At 43.4% G+C, this 24691-nt stretch overlaps 4 protein-coding genes across 7 annotated transcripts; all 4 read left to right on the top strand.

Annotated features, from left to right (window-relative positions):
* Positions 1-26: 26 nt before the first annotated feature.
* Positions 27-4558, top strand: LOC106575731 (uncharacterized). Of its 4 annotated transcripts, XR_006760040.1 has the most exons (9): positions 42-568; positions 774-972; positions 1159-1281; positions 1454-1687; positions 1780-2440; positions 2683-2950; positions 3069-3152; positions 3248-3481; positions 3556-4558. XR_006760040.1 is itself a non-coding variant. In XM_045699226.1 (8 exons), exons 4-8 carry the CDS (start codon positions 1589-1591, stop codon positions 3343-3345), a joined length of 687 nt encoding a protein of 228 aa, XP_045555182.1. In that variant the 5' UTR covers positions 27-568; positions 774-972; positions 1159-1281; positions 1454-1588; the 3' UTR covers positions 3346-4558. The 4 variants fall into 4 exon arrangements, 3 of the variants coding, with proteins under 3 accessions (XP_045555182.1, XP_045555180.1, XP_045555181.1); XM_045699226.1 differs by having other exon boundaries at positions 27-568; positions 2303-2440; positions 3248-4558; XM_045699224.1 differs by having other exon boundaries at positions 36-568; positions 3248-4558.
* Positions 4559-7813: 3255 nt separating this feature from the next.
* On the top strand, positions 7814-10934 carry LOC106575739 (coagulation factor VII). The gene is made up of 8 exons (XM_014152409.2): positions 7814-8002; positions 8335-8507; positions 8615-8639; positions 9118-9231; positions 9356-9499; positions 9683-9777; positions 9872-9992; positions 10121-10934. The coding sequence occupies exons 1-8, from the start codon at positions 7912-7914 to the stop codon at positions 10663-10665; spliced, it is 1308 nt and encodes a 435-aa protein (XP_014007884.1). The 5' UTR covers positions 7814-7911; the 3' UTR covers positions 10666-10934.
* Positions 10935-11079: 145 nt separating this feature from the next.
* Positions 11080-16013, top strand: f7 (coagulation factor VII). Its single transcript, XM_014152389.2, has 8 exons — positions 11080-11250; positions 11522-11685; positions 11821-11845; positions 11977-12093; positions 12186-12326; positions 14350-14477; positions 14581-14701; positions 14790-16013. Exons 1-8 carry the CDS (start codon positions 11193-11195, stop codon positions 15413-15415), a joined length of 1380 nt encoding a protein of 459 aa, XP_014007864.2. The 5' UTR covers positions 11080-11192; the 3' UTR covers positions 15416-16013.
* Positions 16014-20290: 4277 nt separating this feature from the next.
* Positions 20291-24181, top strand: f7i (coagulation factor VIIi). The gene is made up of 8 exons (XM_045699228.1): positions 20291-20595; positions 20747-20910; positions 21071-21095; positions 21338-21451; positions 21982-22119; positions 22290-22396; positions 22810-22930; positions 23058-24181. Exons 1-8 carry the CDS (start codon positions 20538-20540, stop codon positions 23771-23773), a joined length of 1443 nt encoding a protein of 480 aa, XP_045555184.1. The 5' UTR covers positions 20291-20537; the 3' UTR covers positions 23774-24181.
* The last annotated feature ends 510 nt before the right edge of the window (positions 24182-24691 follow it).

The following is a 24691-nucleotide window of genomic DNA, read 5'->3' on the forward strand; positions in this document are numbered from 1 at the left end:
AGGGATGGGAATCAGATTAATTGACCAATTTTACATTCGCTTGAGTCAAACGTTTCAATATTTAATGTCTCATTTTTAAAACTGAATATATATATATTCTCCATTAGCTTTTCATGAATTGACCCCGTTGAAAAGTGAGACAGTTAAATTTCACTACGAATATGAAACATTCTTCAACTTTAATGTTCGTCATCTTGCAAGTTGAGGGACTTATGTACAGTTGGCGAGAGTTGACTGTCTGACGGTTACAATATGTAAATTGGTAGTTATGTCAAACTCAGGTTATGCAGCCGGCTATTTTCTAGGTCTATTCATTAGAGCAAAACGTTTTGCAACGGAAACGTTTTGCAACGACAACGAGTTTCTTATTGGACAAGTTTAGGTAGTCCCTCCCCGTTTTGGCCCGTTTGGTGTCAAGTGAATACGACCCTGTGTAGTTTTGTAACACAGCAATAATGAATTTACTCAAGTTCTATATCGAAATTATTATGCGCATTCTGGTGTTCATACATGCAGCTGAAACTACTACAATAGGGTGAGGATCATTCTACAATTTGACATTTCTACGGTAGGACCGCATATGTTTCTTTAACCACTCTAAACAATGTCAAGGAATTCTGTCCTGTCTATGTCCACGTTTGGACTCTTTATTACAGCTCGCATAACGTTACCTATATAGTCTCCTGGAGCACCAGTAGCCACAGGGTAACCCATCTGAACATAGACTACAATTATTATTGAAATATACATGTTTTTGTGTTTGATTTCTGAAGTAACACCACCAGTCTCTAGCCGAGATGACCCAGGTGCGAAGGTCGGTGGGAGAGGCGCTGTGGGGAATGTGTGCCGCCGACGCCATGTCCGTGCACTGGTACTACAACATCGATGACATCAAGAGAGATTTTGGAGGATGGATCACCGGCTTCAACGCACCCAACAACAGACACCCGTCCAGCATCCTCACCAACTCAGGTATGTTAACATCACCCTTTACTGAATTTGAAAATGAGTTGTTTATTGGTCATGAATTATGACATGAGTGTTTGATATATGCAGGAGCATTCATTCTTCTCCTGATGTTCATCAAACTGGCAATAGGTACATTGAAACATTTTGAGTTAGTCCTTAATCTGTTGTCTCTTTCCCTCCGGTCCATAGCGGGGAGCGGTCGCACTGCATGGCCCTCTGGTGGGAACTGACCCCATGTTGTGGGTAGCGTAATCCTCCATAACAAGCTCAAGTTCTGGAAGGCATCAGGCGGATCGGTCCACTATCACCAAGGTACTCACTTAATTTCAGTTCATCTCACGAATGAATGTAACTAAATGAAAAAAGTAACTGTCTATGACCTTGGTCTGTATACATCATTAAAAGCGGTTCTGTAAGGAAAATAATTATTGACAATACATATTATCAATTATTCAGTTAAGTATACCTCTATATCTCTGTGCAGGTCTCCAGGCAGGTGAGAATACCCTGAATGCCATCTGCTCCCTGAGGGTGGCACAGCCCCTGACAGGGGGGAAGTTTGCCACTGTGGCAGAACCAGCGGCGAGGGGGGGCGGAGCTGGCTGATTACGTACACTTCATGACCACGCCAGGAACACATGGAGACACCTACGCAGAGTCCTTCCACAGAGCATTCTTCTCCGACTGGCAAGACCCCAAACCCACTTCCTCCAGCAAGGTAATGCACACGCACATGCATGCATGCATACATACGAGGTTATACACCTAACCAGACAGTGTCTCACAGTTTGTCTTGTCTATGTGTTCCAGGTGTTACGTTTGTGTGTCTTGTCTATGTGTTCCAGGTGTTACGTTTGTGTGTCTTGTCTATGTGTTCCAGGTGTTACGTTTGTGTGTCTTGTCTATGTGTTCCAGGTGTTACGTTTGTGTGTCTCGTCTATGTGTTCCTGGTGTTACGTTTGTGTCTTGTCTATGTGTTCCAGGTGTTACGTTTGTGTGTCTCGTCTATGTGTTCCAGGTGTTACGTTTGTGTGTCTCGTCTATGTGTTCCTGGTGTTACGTTTGTGTGTCTTGTCTATGTGTTCCAGGTGTTACGTTTGTGTGTCTTGTCTATGTGTTCCAGGTGTTACGTTTGTGTGTCTCGTCTATGTGTTCCAGGTGTTACGTTTGTGTGTCTCGTCTATGTGTTCCTGGTGTTACGTTTGTGTGTCTTGTCTATGTGTTCCAGGTGTTACGTTTGTGTGTCTCGTCTATGTGTTCCAGGTGTTATGTTTGTGTGTCTTGTCTATGTGTTCCTGGTGTTACGTTTGTGTGTCTTGTCTATGTGTTCCTGGTGTTGGAGTTTGCAGAGCAGCGCTACCAGCAGAAGATGAACGTGTCAGTCCCCGACAGCCAGCTAGACGCTATTGGCTGCCTCCCCATGGCCATCCCCTTTGTGCTTCTCTCTGCCACAGCCAATGAGGACCAAGCTGCAAGTGTTGCACCCACCTCTTTTTGGAATATTTAAATAGGACAATCTCAATTGCATTTCCTTCATCCTTCTCTCCTTGCCTCATCTCAAAACCCATTGGATGAGAAGGTCAGAGTGGAGGGACCGTTGAACTTCTCATCTAATGGGTTTTGAGAAGGAGACGAGAACACAAGAAATTAAGATTTTCCCAATGAACCTCTCTCTCCCCCTCTTTTGCTGTCCTTTCTCTCTTCCTCTCCCAGGTGTCTGCAGCGGTAGAGTTTGTCCGGCTCACCCACCCCAAGGTGGAGAAATATGTGACGCTGTACGCCCGAGCCCTCCATGCCACTCTGAATGGGGAGTGTCTGAAGCAGCAAGCGGGGGCCGCCCTCAAGTCACCCGAGCTGGATGCATGGGACACTTGCAAGCCCTACATACAGAAAGCAGCCAGGTTTCCAACCTCTTCTGCAGAGGGGCTCAAGGTTCACCAGAGTGCAGTGGAAATGCTTGGAAATGCCTGCTACACCCAAGGTGTCTATCACTCTCTCTCTACTCTTTGTCTACCTATCCACAGCAGTGTCATTTAGTTCCATTTAAGTGTGTGATGCAAGTGTCCACTGAGTCTAATAGAAGTTTGTGTCCTTTATAGGTGCCCTCAGTAGTATGTTCTACCTAGCACACAAGTTTCACAGCGACCCTCATGGAGGGATCCTGGCAAACACCAATTGTGGCGGTAAGTTTGTTTGTTTGCATGTGATGCCAATTCATCTGTTTTAAGGTATGTGTTTTGAGAATTGTCAGTCTAAAGTGTCTGTGTGTCCTTTTCAGGAGAGAACTGCAACAGGGGTTTTGCTTTGGGGGCTCTGCTGGGGGCGAGGGCAGGGTACACGGTGGATCTGTACCCCAGGAGTGGAAGGATGGATTGAGGAATGCACAGGAACCCATCCATGAAATACTAAAGATGTTCTGAGACTGCCCCCTATAGGACATAAAGCGCGCATCATAGCACTGACACACATACCTTACCTCCGTTTGGTTGTTGTAACTCATAACAACATCTGTGTACATATGTTTGTTGATTTTGAGCCTTATATTGGCCTTGGTATTCACATGCTGGTCGTTGTATGCACAAAAAGGTACCTTACAATGAAAAAGATTACTATGCACAAATAATTACCTTGTGTAAAAGTGCTTATTTTCCCAATTCTACCCTTAAGGCCTTCCAGGTTTGCCTTGGTTTACTCCCCAGCTGAAAGCTCAGTTATCTCTCTCGACCATACTTCAAGTAAGTGTTCACAGCTGTGTCTCCATTAAATATATTTTAGAGATCAGTTGGAGTTTACGCACTAAAGGCGTCCGCATACATAGGTTCGGTTTGCTCCTAGCAGAACTCGGCCAGGCGAAGTGTACGTCTGTGCTCGCATACTCCCTTAAAATACCTTCACTTGAAAAATTAGAAAGAAGTGGAAATATTACTGTTTGTACCTCTTGAGACGCCATAGTCAGTACACGTCCTCAAAATAGTCTCAATTAATTTAAGAGAAATCTGTAAATCATTTTGCGTTTTTGCTGAGGAGATCTTAGTTGCGCAATTTTACATCTAAGATTTTTGGTGCAGTATTTCTTATCATCTGCATGAAAACTAGTCGTCTCTCGTTAAATGACAACGTATTGTTGACCAATCACCGACGAAGGGGCGTAGACTTCGGCTACGGAACTTTGACAAGCCTCAAGAAAAGCATGTGTGATGAACAGCCGGGGTAAAAACCCTGCGGAACAACCAAAACGTCACAGAATTTCATCAGAATATATGCGCGATCTGTTTCGACTTGGAATTATACCGTAAACTTTAAAGTCATATCGAGTTTGAGTTGAAGAAGAAAAAGTTAACCTTTTTTAAAGTACATTTGATCATATACATTAATTGCAGAAGCAGGTAGACAGTAGCCTGCAACATTTCTACATTCCTTGTTTCAAAATTACGCGAAGGGAAACATTGTGATTTGATTATGGCAGTTCAATGGTAATTTATTTTATCAGTCTTATTTTCATTTGGATAGAATCCAGGGAAGTTATTTGAAAGGTAATATGCCCTGCCAAATTGTGTTTTAAAGTTGAATAAAAGCATGTATGCTGGTCGATTATGCGCACATACAATAGTATACACTGTTACCATCTCTAATCTGATTGATTGATTGCTTCTGTGGACAGGTGTCTTTTATACAGGTAACAAACTGAGATTAGGAGCACTCCCTTTAAGAGTGTGCTCCTAATCTCAGCTCGTTACCTGTATAAAAGACACATGGGGGCCAGAAATCTTTCTGATTGAGGGAGTCAAATACTTATTTCCCTCATTAAAATGCAAATCAATGTATAACATATTTGACATGCGTTTTTCTGGATTTTTGTTGTTATTCTGTCATCGCACTGTTCAAATAAACCTACCATTAAAATTATAGACTGATCATTTCTTTGTCAGTGGGCAAATGTACAAAATCAGCAGGGGATCAAATACTTTTTTCCCTCACTGTAAGAGCAGTTGGAGGCCACGGAAGGAGAGTTGTATGGCATTGAAGCTCATCTGGAGGTTAGTTAACAGTGTCCAAAGAAGGGCCAGAAGTATACAGAATGGTGTTGTCTGCGTAGAGGTGGATCAGAGAATCACCAGCAGCAAGAGCGACATCATTGATGTATACAGAGAAGTGAGTAGGCCCGAGAAATGAAACCTGTGGCACCCCCATAGAGACTGCCAGAGGTCCGGACAACAGGCCCTCCGATTTGACACACTGAACTCTATCAGAGAAGTAGTTGGTGAACCAGGTGAGGCAGTCATTTGAGAAACCACGTGGGTTACTGTAATGGAAATTATATGATTAAAGGTTTGACTAAATGTTTTCACTCAGAAAACCTATAACATGTTGAAATGTATTCGAAATAAGGCTATAATAATGGGTTAAAAACTATATTCCAATACTGTGTGTAAGTAAGACACTGTTACCACTTCAAAATGAGCAGGGCAGAGTTGATAAGACGACCTTGGGAAAGGAACAGGAGAAGATGCCTCCCTAAGTTAGGGAGAGAAACAACGGCCTGGGAACGGCTAGTTGGCAGGAGATTAGAAGACAGGTGGCAAGGTTGATAAGGAATGTATGTGTAATGTGGGAAAAAAAAGCGGGGTGGAGTTCTCTACTGATGTAAGTTTGTGTGTGTGTGTGTGTGTGTGTGTGTTAATATAAAAGGCTTTGTGCATTGAACGGATTTTAGAGCTCTCATAAATAAACGTTTTGACCATTGTGGGCTGGTTCTCCGTCTGCGTCATTCAACCAGAATCTTACACACTCTGGGGGGGGGGCAGACTGAGTAGTTTAATTGAAGTTCGGTTTAAGAACATTGATAACTTAATTCACGTAACTGTTACACACAATGAAAGGTAATACCCTATAATACCCACACAATACCCTATAATGTGAAAGTTGAACTATGTTTTTAGAACATTTTGCAAATTAATAAAAAATGAAAAGCTGAAATGTATTGAGTCAAAAGTATTCAGACCCTTTGTTATGGCAAGTCTAAAGTTCAGGATAAAATTTGCTTAAGTCACATAAAACGTTTAATGGACTCTGTTTGCAATAATGTTAAATATGATTTTTGATTATCTCTGTACCCCAGACAGTTATCTGTAAGGTCCTTCAGTCAAGCAGTAAATTTCAATCACAGATTAAACCACAAAGACCAAGGAGGTTTTCCAATGACTTGCAAAGAAGGGCACCTATTGGTAGGAAGAAAGAAAAAAACAGACATTGAATATCCCTTTGAGCATGGTGAAGTTATTAATTACACTTTGGATGGTGTACACTACAAATATAGAGGCGTCCTTCCTAACTCAGTTGCCGGAGAAGAAGGAAGCCGCTTAGGTATTTTACCATGAGGTCAATGTAGGTAGCCTAGTGGTTTGAGCGTTGGATCAATAACTGAAAGGTGCTCAGATTGAATCCCTGAGCTAACAAGATAAAAAACCATTGTTCTGCCCCTGAACAAGGCAGTTAACCCACTGTTCCTAGGCTGTCATTGTAAATAAGAATTTGTTCTTAACTGACTTGCCTAGTCAAATAAAGGTACAAAATGTTTACTTTAAAATAGTTACAACGTTTAATGGCTGTGATAAGAGAAAACTGAGGATGGATCAACAACATTGTGGTTACTCCACAATACTAACCTAAATGACATTGAAAAGAAGAAAGCATCTACAGAATACAAATATTTCAAAAACATGCATCCTGTTTGCAACAAGGCACTAAAGTAATACTGCAAAACATGTGGGAAAGGAATTAACTTTTTGTCCTGAATACAAAGTGTTATGTTTGGGCCAAATCCAATACAACACATTACTGAGTACCACTCTCCATATTTTCAAGCATATTGGTGGCTGTATCATGTTATGGGTATGCTTGTAATCGTTAATGACTGGGTAGTTTCTTAGCATAAAAATAAACGGAATGGAGCTAAGCACAGGCAAAATCCTAGAGGAAAACCTGATTCAGTCTACTTTCCACCAGACACTGGGAGATGAATTCACCTTTCAGTGAATGTTCTTGAGTGGCCGAGTTACAGTTTTGAATTAAATCTACTTGAAAATCTATGGAAAATGGTTGTCTAGCAATGATCAACAACCAATTTGACAGAACTTGAAGAAATGTTAAAAGAATTTGGGGCAAATGTTGCACAATCCCGGTGTGGAAAGCTCTTAGAGACTTACCCAAAGGTCTTCCACAAAGTATTGACTCTGGTGTGAATACTTATGTAAATTATATATTTCTGTATTTCATTTTCAATACATTTGCAAACATTTCTAATAATATGTTTTCACTTTGTCATTATGGGGTATTGTGTGTAGATGGGTAAATTTGATCAATTTTGAAATCAGGCTGTAATACAACAAACTGTGGAATAAGTCAAAGGGCACAAATACTTTCTGAAGGCACTGTATCTTCCTCAGGGACAGGTCTGTCTTCCCTCCCTCAATGTAAAGTGTTAGTTCTATAGTGGCAATAGACTACATTAATATTGAGGTGGGCAGTTATTTTAGGAAGTTGCATTGAAGATATGTTGCCTCAGAGCCATTATAGCTTTCTGGACTGTAAACTATACTGCCTTACAAAGCAAATGAGCAGTAACTGCACATTTTATCAAAAATGAGTTATTTACATTTTTGATACATTGAATACATGCATTATCATGTGGACAAATATCCTGCCTCCACTGTGTTGTCATACAACAGCACCTCCTGTTGGTGTGATACTAGTAATGCCTCCTTGGCTCCAGTCCAGTCACTGTATTTCACAATGTTAGTCTCCCAGCCAACTGCCCCGTGGGTTTACCCTGATACATGTTCTGTCAGGGAGGGGAGAGAGAGACTGATTTGCTGTTTGTGTGTTTGTGGAGTATGTGTTTGTGGGAGGACTGAACTTGGGTCGAGCCCTGAGAGCTCAGTAATGGAGTCGTCTACGACCACGGACGCTCTGAAAGTGAAGCTCAGCCACCTTATCCTGCTGGCCCTCTGTATCCCAGCCTGCCTCCCTGGAAGTGAGTCTCAGATCTGAGGATGTAAATTACTTTGGTGGTTCTTGGATCAGCCCTGTACCTTTCAAATACAGCACCACACGCTGCTGGCTATTCAATGCCCTGCTTGACTTCCTGTCTGTCTATCTGTCTTTCTGTCAGTCTGACTGTATTTGTGTACAGAGACTGTTTACAGCCTTGTGTGTGCAGTAATAGCAACTTTTAAACCACCCATGGTCTTCATTAGGATTCTTCTTCATTTTCCTACTATTTGTACTCTGTTCCTGTGGAAGTTTGTTGGATGTCTATCAATTTAAAGTCTATGTAGTGTGAGCAGTCATGTCCCGTCCTGGCAGCTCCAGTATTCCTGAGTACACAGGAGGCCAGTGGGGTGCTCCATCATCAGCGCTCGCGGCGTGCTAACAGCCTGCTGGAGGAGCTGAGACTGGGAGACCTGGAGAGAGAGTGTCTGGAGGAGCAATGTGGCTACGAGGAGGCACGGGAGATCTTCACCCTCCCCGAACAATTGGTGAGTGTAAACGGAATGATCAGATGGAATCTGAGGAGGTAGGTTCTCCATATTTGTCCCAGAACATTAGAATCTTTTTAAATACCCCTCTCTCTTGTTTTATGCAGGAGGAGTTCTGGAAGAGCTACTCAGGTAGGCTATCTTCAGGGGACTCAAAGCTACACTCAACTTTAACTTACAGTACCAGTCAAAAGTTTGGACACACCTACTCATTCCAGGGGTTTTCTTTATTTTTACTATTTCTACATTGTATAATAATAGTGAAGACATCAAAACTATGAAATAACACATATGGAATCGTTTAGTAACCAAAAAAGTGTTAAAAGCTGTCATCAAGGCAAAGGGTGGCTTCTTTGAAGAATCTAAAATATATTTTGATTTGTTTAACACCTTTTTGATTACTACATGATTCCATATGTGTTATTTCATAGTTTTGATGTCTTCAATATTATTCTATCATGTAGAAAATAGTAAAAATAAAGAAAAACCCTAGAATGAGTAGGTGTGTCCAAACCTTTGACTGGTCTGTACATGTTGCCAAATCTACATATATTTCTCGTTGCTCATTATAATGGTTCTAATAATAATCTAATATTGTCTCTGTCTGTAGTGGTGGATCAGTGTGAGTCTGGCCCCTGCTTGAATGGTGCTACCTGTGTAGGTCAGGTGAACACATACATCTGCATTTGTCTCCCTGGGTTTGATGGACGAAACTGTGGCCAAAGTAGGTACAACACACCTGTATCTGTCTGTCGAATCACTGAAATTAGCTCTTGGATCTTCTTCAATAATGGTTTCCATTTCTCTTGTCTCTTGGTTCCTGTCTGTCTCTATCTCTACCTCCACAGCCTTGATGAACTCTTATGATGGTTGTCTGTACAGAAATGGGGGATGTGAGCACTTCTGTACAGAGTTTCCAGACCTGTCTCACCGTTGTCACTGTGCCCCTGGGTACAGCCTGGGCAATGACAGCATTAGCTGCATACCCCAAGGTCTGTATCACACTGGGCCAAACCCTAACAACTACAACTCCCAACAGCCCTGTGCTTCTTGAGGCCATCTCCATACAAGCACTTCATCTTCTCCTTTTGTAGTCCTTCTCTTGCCTGTATTCTCTCTTTATCCTCAACTCCTAACCTCTCTCTCTCCCTCTCTCCCTCCCTCCCTCCTCTTAGTTCCGTTTCCCTGTGGAAGAATTGTGAAAACGTTCAGGCCCGGGCCCCGAATTGTGAAAGGCACAATTTGTCCTAAGGGAGAGTGCCCATGGCAGGTATAGCATTGCACTGTAGTTATTGACTGACCAACATGTGGCTAGATCCAGATCTATATCTGTCTCACACTCTCCTCTCCCTCTGTCACTGCAGGTTATGCTGGAGTACATGAATGAATATAAATGTGGGGGGATCCTCTTGGCTCCACATTGGATCCTTACTGCTGCCCACTGCATGTGGCACACGACTGCCTCCCATTGGCAAGTCACAGTGGGTGAGTGGGAAAATGGTATTACAGTGTTCTCTCAACGCTCCCAGTATCTCAGCTGCCACAAAACCCAATGCTAACTATCACCTCTGAGTGTTCACTGTCCACTGATCCTGAGTTCCTCCCCCTTCAAGGTGAACACAACCGTGCGAAGAAGGAGGGCACGGAGCAGGTTCGGCGGGTGACGAGGATGCTGATCCACCCCCAATACAACCACACCTCCACGGACCGGGACCTGTCTCTGCTCTACCTCAAGAGGGAAGTAGTGCTTGGACCCTTCGTGGTGCCTGTGTGCCTGCCCGCCTTGGACGGCTCCTTCGGGCGCACGCTAGGGGCCATGCGCACCTCCGTGGTGAGTGGCTGGGGCCGCCTGGCCCAGTCGGGACCCCCGTCCACTCTGCTCCAGAGGCTGGAGGTTCCTCGGGTCCCCCTACAGGAGTGTCGCACCACAGGCCTCAATGTGACCAGGAACATGCTGTGTGCTGGGTTCAGGGACGGGAAAAAAGATGCGTGCCAGGGGGACAGCGGAGGGCCCCTGGTCACCCGCTACAAGAACACCTGGTTTCTGACGGGCGTGGTGAGCTGGGGTAAAGGGTGCGCCCAAGAGGACGTCTACGGAATCTATACCCGCGTCTCTAACTTCCTGGACTGGATCAATCAGACCATGGCGACCGGCTGAGTGGGAGTGTCCATTTAAAAACACCCCTCCAAAAAACACTGACAGATCTCCTCAAGGATGATGCTGGATAATAGTCCAAGACACAATCCTGCACCAAACTAGAATCTGGATTAAGATATAAACTATAAATATAATGATGACATTAATCTTTATAGTTTCTTAGACAAATCTAAGAAATATATTTTCTTTGATCCAAGTATTAACGTCTGTGTTTGATGAAAATTACAGTGTATTCAGCCAGAATAAATAAATAATTATTTGAAAATGAAGTTGGATTGTTTTCCTAACTGATAAGAAACATAACACAACTTAGCGTGCATGTAGCCATGAGATCAGTGATGTAACTGAAAGAGTATGAGGGGCTGTGAAAGGGAGGGAGGAGCCTGCATAGGGTCAGTGACAGAGGAAGGTAAGCACGTGTTAGGGGAGGGTTAGGGCCCAAATCAGGATTTTGTCCAGACTTTGGACCTGTGGACTGAGAGGAACAGAGAGCGACAGTGTGCTTAGATATTCTGAGGGCAGTCATCATGTGGCTTCATGTTCTCTGTCTTACATTAAGTATCCGCTGCTGTCATCCCGCCTCAGGTAGGTTAACTTGTGTTTTTGTGTGTGTGTGTGTGTTTCTAACTTTAGTTTTAAATATGCATTCATTTATGTACAATACATATCTACCTCTGTCGTCTTCCTGTTTGCTTGTGTGTGTGCATGCAGTTTGTGCATATGCGTGCGTGTGTGTGTGTGTGTGTGTGTGTGTGTGTGTGTGTGTGTGTGTTTTTTTATGTGTGTATCTGTGTGTGTTTGTGCATATGTGTCTATGTGTGTGTGTGTACAACTCCCCTCTCCTCCGGTCTTGCAGTGTTCTTGGCGCGGGACCAGGCCCATGGCCTCCTCATCCGGCCTAAGCGTGCCAACACCGGCTGGTTCGAGGAGCTCAAAAGGGGGGACCTGGAGCGAGAGTGCCTTGAGGAGAAGTGTTCCAAAGAGGAGGCGCGGGAAGTGTTTGAGCACGAACAGGCTACGGTCAGTGCCTGGTTGAACCACAATCTGATCATGAACAGACCATAGTCTGCATGATAGGCAAAAAAAACAATAATGACTATGAACATGATTCCTACCTGATATCCTCAGTGAATTGTCCCCATTCTCTTCCCTTAGGAGGAGTTCTGGAGAAACTACAATGGTGAGTTTCCGTACAGTGTGTCATTTCTACAGTCAGAAATACCCAGACACCACCACCACTATATTTGAATCTTTTAACATCTTTGTTGATCATGAGATCCCAAATGTACACAAATGTATTCATCCTTACAGTTCAAGACAGCTGCCAATCGGACCCCTGCCAAAACAAAGGAAGCTGCTCGAGCATATCAGGATCTTCTTACACCTGCCTGTGCATGCCAGGCTTCAGTGGACGGAACTGCGAGCTAGGTAAGAGTTATTGATGGGAGAGGTTTCTGTGGAAACTAGTTTCTAAGGTTTCTTTTCCCCATTTACTTACATAAACCCATTCTTTATGTCAGCATTCAAGGCCATTCCTGACTCCTGCTTGCATGAGAACGGGGGGTGTGAGCACTTCTGCGAGGAGGAGGGGGGCCGACGCAACTGTTCATGTGCGGACAGCTACTTCCTGGGGACTGATGGACAGCGTTGCCTGACACAAGGTTAGCAGTCACAGGCCATGTCCCATGTCAAAGTTGTATGACCAGTTGTATTGTCATCATGTATGATGTTATCTATGGATGTATCCCGAATGGCATCCTATGTCCTATACACTGAGTGTACAAAACATTAGGAACACTTTCTTAATATTGAGTTGCACCCCCTTTTACCCTCATAACAGCCTCAATTCGTCAGGGCATGGATTCTACAAGGTATCGAAAACGTTCCACAGGGGCGCTGGCCCATGTTGATTCCAATGCTTCCCACAGTTGTGTCAAGTTGGCTGGATGTCTTTTGGGTGGTGGACCATTCTTGATACACACAGGAAATTGTTGAGAGTGAAAAACCCAGCAGCGCTGCAGTTCTTGAGACACTCAAACCGGTGCGCCTGGCAGCTACTACCATACCTCGTTCAAAGGCATCTAAATCTTTTGTTTTGCCCATTCACCCTCTGAATGGCACACGAACACAATCCATGTCTCAATTGTCTCAAGGCTTAAAAATCCTTCTTTAACCTGTCTCCTTCCTTTCATCTACACGGAATGAATAACAGATCATAACTTTCACCTGGTCAATCTACAGTATGTCATGGAAAGAGCAAGTGTTCCTAATGTTTTGTACACTTAGTGTATAGTGTAGTACTTTTACAAAAGTAGTGCACTATATAGGGAAATAGGGTGCCATTTGAGACGTGCCCTCTGGTTGTAGTAAATACACCCTCTAGTTGTAGTATATACAGTGCATTCAGAAAGTCCTCAGACCCCTTAACTTTTTTCTAATTTTGTTACGGGGTCTTTTTCCTCATCAATAAATACCCCATAATGACAAAGCAAAAACAGGTTTTTAGAAATGTTTGCTAATAAAAAAAAATGATATCACATTTACAAGTATTCAGACCCTTTACTCAGTGTTTTGTTGAAGCACCTTTGGCAGTGATTACAGCCTTGAGTTTTCTTAAGTATGATGATACAAGCTTGGCACATCAAGGATCTCTCTGTACTTTGCTCCGTTCATCTTTCCCTCGATCCTGACTAGTCTCCCAGTCCCTGTTGCTGAAAAACATCCTCACAGCATGATGCTGCCACCACCATGCTTCACCGAAGGGATGGTGCCAGGTTTCCTCCAGACATGACTCTTGGCATTCAGGCCAAAGAGTTCATTCTTGGTTTCATCAGACCAGAGAATCTTGTTTCTCATGGTCTGAGAGTCTTTAGGTGCCTTTTGGCAAACTCCAAGCGGGCTGTCATGTGCCTTTTACTGAGGAGTGGCTTCCGTCTGGCCACTCTATCATAAAGGCCTGATGGGTAGAGTGCTGCAGAGGTGGTTGTCCTTCTGGAAGGTACTCCTATCTCCGCAGAGGAACTCTAGTGCTCTGTCAGAGTTACCATCAGGTTCTTGTTGTCCTCCCTGACCAAGGCCATTCTCCCCCGATTGCTCAGTTTGGCCAGGCGGCCAGCTATAGGAAGAGTCTTGGTGGTTCCAAACTTCTTCCATTTAAGAATAATGGAGGCCACTGTGTTCTTGGGGACCTTCAATGCTGCAGACATTCTTTGGTACCCTTCCCCAGATCTATGTCGGAGCTCTACGGACAATTCCTTCGACCTCATGGCTTGGTTTTTGCTCTGACATGCACTGTCAACTGTGGGACCTTAAATAGGCAGGTGTGTGCCTTTCCAAATCATGTCCAATCAATTGAAGTTACCATAGGTGGACTTCAATCAAGTTGTCGAAACATCTCAAGGATGATCAATGGAAACAGGATGCACCTGAGATCAATTTCGAGTCTCATAGCAAAGGGTCTAAATACTTATGTAAATAGGTATTTCTGTTTTTTTATTTGTAATAAATGTGCAAAAATGTTAAAACCTGTTTTCGCTTTGGGGTATTGTGTGTAGATTGCTATGGATTTGTATTTATTTAATCCATTTTAGAATAAGGCTGTAACGTAACAAAATGTGGAAAAAGTCAAGGGGTCTGAATACTATCCGAAGGCACTGTATGACCTCTGGTCTCTTGTGGCTCCAGAAACAATGGCCTGTGGGAAGGTTCCTGTCCTGCACGGCAGCGCCTCCGAGAAGGGAGACGTCCCGTTGGACCCCCGTGCACGCATCGTGGGGGGAACAGAGTGCCCTAAGGGTCACTGCCCCTGGCAGGTACAGTATGAACCAGTTGCCTGAACTCAGAAACAAAGCGGTGGACATGTTTATGTATCTGTCGGAGAGGTGAAGTCTCTTTGCCCACTGTGTGTTTCTACAGGTGTTGTTAGTGAGAAATGGGAAGGGCTTCTGTGGAGGAGTCATCTACAAACCCACCTGGATCCTTACTGCCTCTCACTGCTTGGAGAATATCAAGGCCCAGCACCTGAAGGTGGTGGCAGGTATGGACTGTTTTTCCTTAGAAAAGAGTCAATGCAGCGGTTGTGTGTTGAAGTCTGAGTTGTTTCAACCTTTTCTGCATGTTGCCAGGTGAACACGACACAGAGAAAGACGAGGGTACGGAACAGACCATAGATGTGGCAGAGATCATCATGCACAACAGCTACGTGTCAGACACGGCGGACAGCGACATCGCCCTCCTACGTCTGAAGACGGCCATCGTTATCACGCCTTTCGCCGTGCCCGTCTGCCTGCCAACCCGCTCGATGGCGGAGCGTGAGCTCTGGGCCATCAACCTCCACACGGTGAGTGGCTGGGGCCGGCGCAGCGAGAACGGCCCTACGTCACGTGTCCTTCGGCGGCTGGAGGTGCCACGTATACGTACCCAGGACTGCATTGAGATGAGCGGCGTCACGCTAACGGCTAACATGTTCTGCGCCGGCTACATCGAGGGCAAGCAGGACTCCTGTAAGGGGGACAGCGGCGGACCACTGGTCACCCGCTACAGAGACACCACATTCCTGTTGGGTATCGTCAGCTGGGGAAAGGGGTGCGCCCGGCCGGGGAACTACGGGATTTACACCCGCGTGTCCAACTACCTGGACTGGATCCACAACTACACGGCAGAGCAGCCGACAGCGCAGCTGACAACGCAGCCACAGAACACCACAGCCACAATGCAAAACACCACGGTCAATCCAAATGCAGTCTTATAAGTGTCACAGAACAGGAGCAGTGCTGAGCCCAGTCCCTTATTGGGTTCAACTTGTAGTACATCTCTGAAACCATATTTGGCTTTCTGATTATAGTATTTATATTTATCATGTTTCTCGTGCTTCGACTACACTTTCTAAAGTTTTTCTGTATGTTTGTTGATTTTATGGTTTGATTTCCCTCTGATTTTTGATTGATTGATGCCAAAGTAAACGGACCCTTCTGCTGTGTCATGATAACCATTAAGGCAAACTGACTCTTACGTAAGTTGGTGTTCAATTACAATGCATTTGCCATCTTAAAACAAATCTGCTTGCATTCTGCTCAGACCCGGCAGGCTATTTTTGTATGTTATAAGAAAGAGGATAGTCACTGCATTAAATGTTATGACCCCTATGCGGTTAGTTGGGCCAACAGGATTGAGGGTATAAAATGTAATTTTGTATTATCAGGGAACAATCTTCTCAAACGAAGGCAATTTGATATGTATTTAGCAAAATACGACCAGAATAGTGGTAAACATATGAACACAAAAGCTGTCAGAATTGCTGTGTTGTAGCCGTTTCAAATATATTACATTAAAACACTGTTCTAGAAGCATTCACTGATGTCTATTAATTAACATGATATGCAATATGATTCTGTAAATTGTGTTAAAATGAAGAAATGTGATGTGAAACCTTCCCCGTAAATTGCACCCTACTTGAAATCCCATTGGAATGTATTACGTCCAGCAAAGAGGTACAGGTTACCCATTTTGGCAAAATGTCTTCATAATGAGTGTGTTGCACATGGGTATGTGTGAAACTTACTCCTCAGCCTGAAGTGTCCCCACAAGCGCCAACGAATAGCTGGCTTTTCGCGTGGCGCTGACTGGTAAGACGCTTAAGGAGTGCGGTCCCAAGTTTGCGCCAGGTGTGGGCAGAATCGGGAGGAAGTGGTACTCAAGCAAGCAGCATGACGTCCTTTACAGGTGTACCACCAAACTTTACATAAAGCAAGTAAAATTCCTAGCTATTAGTAATTTACCATAGGGTACACATTTTCCCAACCAGCTCCAATTAGCTTTAACTGGATTGGTCTGTCATTGCCACAACAATAATAGGTGTAATCTGCCTAATCCTAATAAAAAAAATATGATAGTTATGCAGATAAAACAACCAAATTAGGCAGGTTTGCAAAATAAATAATCTTTGTAAAATATTAGCAAAATTCTTCTTCAAATTTGCAAAAAACTGTATTCATATAACTGACTCTGGTTAACATTTGGATCCCTAATTTCTGTATTTTATTTTCCAACAATAAATTATAATATTCCTAAAGGGTTATTTCACTGGTTTGTAGTGATTATAATGATATACAATATTATGCAATATTGTTAAATGTAAAATCTAAGTATTGAATCCTGACATTCCAACATAACATTCTAACAAACCACCTGCTGATGAGGGCGTCAACTTCCATAGCTGGTGAAGTACTAAAGTCTTAGCTTCACAGCCTTTATAGATAGTGTCTAGTTACACAATTAATGGAAAAATAGTATATTGTAGTATACGGCCTACTGAAACATGTATTGGTCAGTGTTAAAAGGCTGGATTTTGTTCAATCACTAATTTAATTGTTTCTATTTATTTTGTCAACCAGCAACTGAACTAATGGCTACAAAATGATAAGGCAACATATTTCATTAAATAACTTGTAAGGTTAGAGAGCATTATTTTAAGATCATGATGGTCAGGGACAGAAGAGATGTTAATTTTTTTGATCATTTGTTTTTACCTAAATATTTATGTTAACTTGCTGGGACAACTCAACAAATAGCAGATCACACCTTTCATCTTAGCATGCTGAGTACTGCTATACAACAGACTATTACAGATGGCAATGATAAAACCAGTATACTACTAGATCTGGATCTCTTGAACTTGAATTATTTCCCAGTATGACCGATTTCCCTAAAACAAATATGTAGTTCGGCTATTTGTAACATTGTACTTTCAATGATGAGTCAGTCTAGGTAAATCATTAGATCAGATGGCAAACATTAACCAAATCCTATGGTTTTTAAGATGAGATCCACCCAATAGAATGTTCCATTGTTGTTTCACATAGTCATTTTCAATGAGCATGTGAACATTCCAACTTGTCTCAACATTCCTTTATCAGCCTGTGAACATTGTATTGCTTAGACTCCCATACAACAAGAGGTAGGCTATCATATATCAATTTGATCAGGGGCTTGTGGGGAACAATTTAATACCATCAAACCTTTGCCACCCCAAAGTGGATTTTTTTCCCACTGGCCCATGGACTAGGACAGGCATTGAAACAAGCAAGCAATTCTATAAAGTTGGTTAAAACCTTTGTAGCCTAGCTACTTTCTCCTGTTGTGCATCAGTGGGTCTATTTACACTGGGGGTACCTTTGGACCCTCCAAACAAGAGATAGGCCCTAGCTACAGTTGAAGTCGGAAGTTTACATACACTTAGGTTGGAGTCGTTTTTCAAAAACTTGTTTTTCAACCACTCCACAAATTTCTTGTGAACAAACTATAGTTTTGGCAAGTTGGTTAGTGCATCTACTTTGTGCATGACACAAGTATTTCTTCCAACAATTGTTTACAGACAGATTATTTCACTTATAACTCAATGTATCACAATTCCAGTGGGTCAGAAGTTTACATACACTAAATTGACTGTGCCTTTAAACAGCTTGGAAAATTCCAGAAAATGATGTCATAGCTTTAGAAGCTTCTGATAGGCTAATTGACATAATTTGAGACAATTGAAGGTGTACCTGTGGATGTATTTCAAGGCCTACCTTCAAACTCATTGCCTCTTGGCTTGACATCATGGGAAAATCAAAAGAAAACAGCCAAGACCTCAGAAAAAATTGTAGACCTCCACAAGTCTGGTTCATCCTTGGGAGCAATTTCCAAATGCCTGAAAGTACCACGTTCATTTGTACAAACAATAGTACGCAAGTATAGACACCATGGGACCACGCAGCCGTCATACCGCTCACGAAGGAGACGTGTTCTGTCTCCTAGAGATGAACATACTTCGGTGTGAAAAGTGCAAATCAATCCCAGAACAACAGCAAACGACTTTGTGAAGATGCTGGAGGAAACATGTACAAAAGTATCTATATCCATGGTAAAACGAGTCCTATATCGACATAACCTGAAAGGCCCTCAGCAGGGAAGAAGCCACTGCTCCAAAACTTCCATGAAAAAGCCAGACTACAGGTTGCAACTGCACATGGGAACAAAGATCGTACTTTTTGGAGAAATGTCCTCTGGTCTGATGAAACAACAATAGAACTGTTTGGCCATAATGACTATCGTTATGTGTGGAGGAAAAAGGGGGATGCTTGCAAGCCGAAGAACACCATCCCAACCGTGAAGCACGGGGTGGCAGCATCATGTTGTGGGGGTGCATTACTGCAGGAGGGACTGGTGTACTTCACTAAATAGATGGCATCATGAGGTAGGAAAATTATGTGGATATATTGGAGCAACATCTCAAGACATCAGTCAGGAAGTTAAAGCTTGGTCACAAATGGTTCTTCCAAATGGACAATGACCTCAAGCATACTTCCAAAGTTGTGGCAAAATGGCTTAAGGACAACAAAGTCAAGGTATTGGAGTGGCCATCACAAAGCCCTGACCTCAATCCTATAGAAAAATTGTGGGCAGAACTGAAAAAGCATGTGCGAGCAAGGAGGCCTACAAACTTGACTCAGTTACACCAGCTCTGTCAGGAGGAATGGGACAAAATTCACCCAACTTATTGTGGGAAGCTTGTGGAAGGCTACCTGAACGTTTGACCCAAGTTAAACAATTTAAAGGCAATGCTACCAAATACTAATTTAGTGTATGTAAACTTATGACCCACTGGGAATGTGATGAAAGAACTAAAAGCTGAAATAAATCATTCTCTCAACTATTATTCTGACATTTAAATGTATTTGGGTAAGGAGTATGTAAACTTCCGACTTCAACTGTACATACATTCAATGATGCATATCATGAAATCAAATATGTGAACGATTATGATATTACAAAGGACAGTGAAAAATGTATTATAACAGGTAAATATAGGGATCAAATGTCATATTTAAGATACACTACATGGCTAAAAGTATTTGGACAGCTCCTTGTCGAAGATCTCATTCCAAAACTGTTGCCACAAAGTTGGAAACACAGAATTGTCTAGAATGTCATTGTATGTTGTAGAGTTAAGATTTCCCTTCACTGGAACTAAGGGCCCTAGCCTGAACCATGAAAAAGAACCCCAGACCATTATTCCTCCTCCACCAAACTTTACATTTGGCACTATGCATTGGGGCAGGTAGCGTTTTACTGGCATCTGCCAAACCCAGATTCATCCGTCGGACTGCCAGATGGTGAAGCGTGATTCATCACTCCAGAGAATAAATTTCCACTGCTCCAGAGTCCAATGGCGGCGAGCTTTACACCACTCCAGCCGACGCTTGGCATTGTGCATGGTGAGCTTAGGCCTTTGTGCATCTTCTCGGCCATGGAAACCCATTTCATGAAGCTCCCGACAAACAGTTATTGTGCTGATTTTGCTCTCAGAGGCAGTTTGGAACTCGGTAGTGAGTGTTGCAGCCGAGGACAGAATTTTTTTAAGCGCTAAGGACTTGGCAGTCCAGTTCTGTGAGCTTGTGTGGCCTACCACTTACTGGCTGAGACGTTCTTATTCCTAGAAATGTCCACTTCACAATAACAGCACTTACAGATGACTGGGCCAGCTCTAGCAGAGCAGAAATTTGAGGAACTGACACTGAACTCAGTACGGGCCATTCTACTGACATTGTTTCCCTATGGAGATTGCATGGCTGTGTGCTTGATTATATACATGTCAGCAACTGGGGTGACTGAAATAGCCGAATCCACTCATTTGAAGGTGTCCACATCCTTTTGTCCATGTAGTGTAAGACATAGGCCTAATCCTCTAGTTCAGGTCTGGTCACCATCACCTAGATGTGGCCACTGTTTGCAGAGCAGTGGGAGTGAGCTGTTGGAGTGAGTGGGAGTCATATGAGCTGGCATTGTTGAACTCAAATCTCTTCAGTTTTGGGTGATTCAGGTCCGCCACGATGCTGCTGAAAACACTTTGCGCACTTTGGGCCATTACAACTGTCATTTCTGCCGCTGGTAAGTTTGTTTCGAAAACATATATTTTGAATCTAGCGTTATAGTTAGTTAAATGATAAAGTCGTATTTTTTTTTAAAGATGGAGAGGTGCCAAATGTTGTTTGGCACCAGTTGTTGTCTTTCTTTTATGGCTTGTCATTCGATGTTTAAGTCTTCTTGAAGAAGGATGATGCGCACCTGGTGCTTGACAGAGCCAGGCGCGCCAACAGCGGCTACTTCGAGGAGATGAAACAGGGCAACCTCGAGCGCGAGTGTGTGGAGGAAATTTGTAACTATGAAGAGGCTCGGGAAGTTTTCGAGGACGACGCCCAAACGGTGCAATTTTGTAGTAATTTCAGTTGGTGAAATATTTGCAATTACTTTTAATTGAAGCACTATTTTATTTAATTTAATGAAATATTTAGCAATGCATAGGAACATGTGAGAATTCCAGAGATAACTCTTAAAACTGACTATGTATGGTTTGTTTCCACAGAAAACGTTTTGGTTGACATACACGGGTAAATCAGATTTTTCTATGTGGACTGTACACAAATATTTCCAACCAGCCTAAAAGATATGTTAGAGTATTGCTTTCAAGTGTGCTTTCAGTCATTTTCATAAAATGCTAATTATATTGTTGTATAAAATCCAATATGGTACTACCATGTCTGTTATCACGTTCCTAATTTATTTGCACAAGATACGTCCAGCATGTCAAATAGCAAATGCCATAAACCTTTACCCTATTGATCCCTCTAAGGTCAGGACCCCTGCCTGGTCAACCCATGCAAAAACAACGGAACTTGTGTTTACATGGATGACTCTTACACATGTCAGTGTCTGGAAGGCTATGAAGGAAAATACTGTCAGAAAGGTAGGAAGAGAATTCCTAGCTGCCATTTTTATACCAATAGTTTACTCCAGTGTTTCTTAATCCTGGTCCTGGGGACCCAAAGGGGTGCACATTTCGGGTTTTGCCCTAGCACTGCACACCTGATTCCACTAATCAAATGTTAGATAATGAGTTGATTAGTTGAATCAAATCAAATGTTATTTGTCACATGCGCCGAGTACAACAGGTGTAGACCTTACAGTAAAATGCTTACAGACAAGCCTTAACCAACAATGCAGTTTTAATAAAAATAAGTGTTAAGAAAGTATGTGTGCTCAGATGTGTAGTGCTAGGGTGAAGACCCAAATGTGCACCCCTTTGGGTTCCCAGGACCAGGATTAAGAAACACCGGTTTTCACAATAGTTTCATACCAATAGATTATTGTAATTACGCAGTAGTAAGAGCACTGTAACGTGAAGTGTTGCCCACATTTGCTAGTGGGCTGATATTATATGTTGACCCCATTATGCTTATCCTACTTGCCTTTCCCCTTTCTCCCAACATACTATAGTATTTGAGGACACCCTGAAATGCCTCTCCCTTAACGGGGAGTGCGAGCACTTCTGTAACAATTCTGGGTCAAGACGCAAGTGTTCCTGTGCTCCTGGTTACGCCCTGGGAGAGGACGGAAGACAGTGTGTTGCCCAAGGTACTGACTGTAACTGACAGTAGATGAGCCCAGATGTTTTGTTAAAGACTGGAAATCCCTGTTTGTTACAAACAGACTGTAATGTTTACAGAACCAAAAGGAGCCAACGTGTATTTGTTGATGTATGAATAGAGTTAGAAACAACAACTTGTCTGTCTGTCTATTATCAGTTCAGTATCCGTGTGGTAAAATCCCAGGCATGGAAGCTCCGATGAGCCAGGCACAAGTCAGACTAGTCGGTGGGAACCACTGTCCCAAAGGAGCCTGTCCATGGCAGGTAACACATCAACACCTGGCTGTGGAGCACAATGGATCCACCTCTTTCACATTTCATTGGCCCTTCTACATTTTAGTAATTTAGCAGACACTCTTATCCAGAATGACTTGGAGTAGTGAGTGCATTTTTTGTGCTTGTCCCCCATGGGAATTAAACCCACCATGCTGGAATTGCAAGCACCATGTTCTACCAACTGAGCCACACGGGGCATTGTGATACAATAACTAAACCACAGTCATTCCCATACAACCACTATCCTCAAAGTCAAAGGGTGTAATATTAACTAGGTTAGTATCTATTACCACCTCTTCCATTAGGCATTATATAATTCCACAGTATTATTTTGGTTTATGTGCAATGAGATGTGATAGATAAGAGTGGCCAATTTGTCTTTGTGATGGAACTGGTTGCAGGTCCTATTGGAGCATAAAGGCACTAGTCTGTGTGGTGGGGTCATAGTTCATCCTGACTGGGTCATCACTGCTGCCCACTGTGTCGTGGATAGAGACACCAAGGACCTGATGGTGGTCGCAGGTAGGTTACGGTGTGGGTGTGGGTTGTGTGCCTTTCATAGAGCTTCTAGAAACATAGAGTGAGAACATTGTTTGTGTCCCTATGTCACATAACAAAACACTGTCCTAATGAACAACACTGTTTCCAGGGGAATACAACATTGACGTAGAAGAGGGCAGCGAGCAGAGGATCCCCGTGGCCAGAGCCATACCCTACAACCTGTACGACCCGGCAACAGGTGACAGTGACATCGCCCTGGTGCGTCTGAGAGAGCCTGTAACTCTGGGCCCTGACGCTGTACCCATCTGCCTGCCTCAGCAACACTTCGCCAAGAGCGAGCTGGCGGCCGTCCGCTTTCACACCCTTAGCGGCTGGGGGAAGCGCACCAACGGGGGCAACAATCCCCAACCTGGCACCCCGCCAGCCCCCTCCTCGCCCTTCCTCCGCAGGCTAACCGTGCCCATCCTGCCCAACTCTGAGTGCACCCTCAAGAGCGGCTTCAACTTCACCCAGAACATGCTTTGTGCCGGATACATGGAGGGGAACCAGGAGGCCTGTAGGGGGGATGACGGGAGCCCCCTGGTCACTTACTACGGGACCACCTACTTCCTGATGGGCGTGGTGGGCTGGGGGAAGGGCTGCCCCAAACAGGGTTACTATGGCGTCTACACTACTATAGCCAACTACCTGGACTGGGCTGAGGAGGTGATGAATGCTCCTTCAGTCAGTGCTCCGGGGCCTTCAGTCAGTGCCCCGGTGATGCCATTCCTGCTAGAGATGGCATTAGATAAGGTTCAGATTCAGCAGGCTACGGAGAAGTTAGTGACACCACCTCCCAATAAACATGTGCATAGCATTGGCTAACTCCCATTAAATTTGTCACCAGTCACCACACAACACCAATTGTCATTACAGTGAATCTATTGTCACATAACATTAATAAATATTTTTATAGTACATGGAAGCTACAGTATATCATGCTAATGGTGTAGAATATCGTCCTGTTTCATCGCTTTGTAAGCAGACATCTTTTCACTCTGCTATGCTTTTTATTTGACTCTTAATGTGAAGTGTAAATTTCACGTGGTGATTTGGATGACCTGATGCCATACAGAATGTTTGACCTGATGCCATACAGAATGTTTGACCTGATGCCATACAGAATGTTTGACCTGATGCCATACAGAATGTTTGCTTCCCAATACGTACATTTACTTCCAAAGTTTCCTCTCTGATAGCTGAAGAATAAATGTTACTCGCTGACAAACTAAATCTTTTTTAAGACTCATTTGTGTGTGTGTGTGTGTGTCTGTGTGTGTGTGTGTGTGTGTGTGTGTAGTGTGTGTGTGAGTGAGTGAGTGAGTGAGTGAGTGAGTGAGTGAGTGAGTGAGTGAGTGAGTGAGTGAGTGAGTGAGTGAGTGAGTGAGTGAGTGAGTGAGTGAGTGAGTGAGTGAGTGGAAAGTCCAAATGTATCCATAGCCACACTTCAGCAGTAGCTTATCTACATGCTATTTTCTCTGAAATGCATATTATCTGAATCATACGCATTTCTTTAGATTTGCCGTTTAAGGCACCACAACACAGCAGGCCTAACCATTGGAATAGATCCTTTAGTGTCAATATTAGCTCAGTGATTTGGACCTCAGAACACTGATCACATGATCACTGAGGATTTTCTGCCCCTTCCTGAGAGCTGTTCTGATTGGCTCAAATAAGGGCTGTCTGTCATGCTGAAGAGTGCAGAGCTAAATGGTGGTGTGGACAAGGCCTTGCCTCTCTGAG

This window comes from Salmo salar, chromosome ssa17, assembly GCF_905237065.1.
Source record: "Salmo salar chromosome ssa17, Ssal_v3.1, whole genome shotgun sequence".
Classification (NCBI taxonomy): Eukaryota; Metazoa; Chordata; class Actinopteri; order Salmoniformes; family Salmonidae; genus Salmo; species Salmo salar.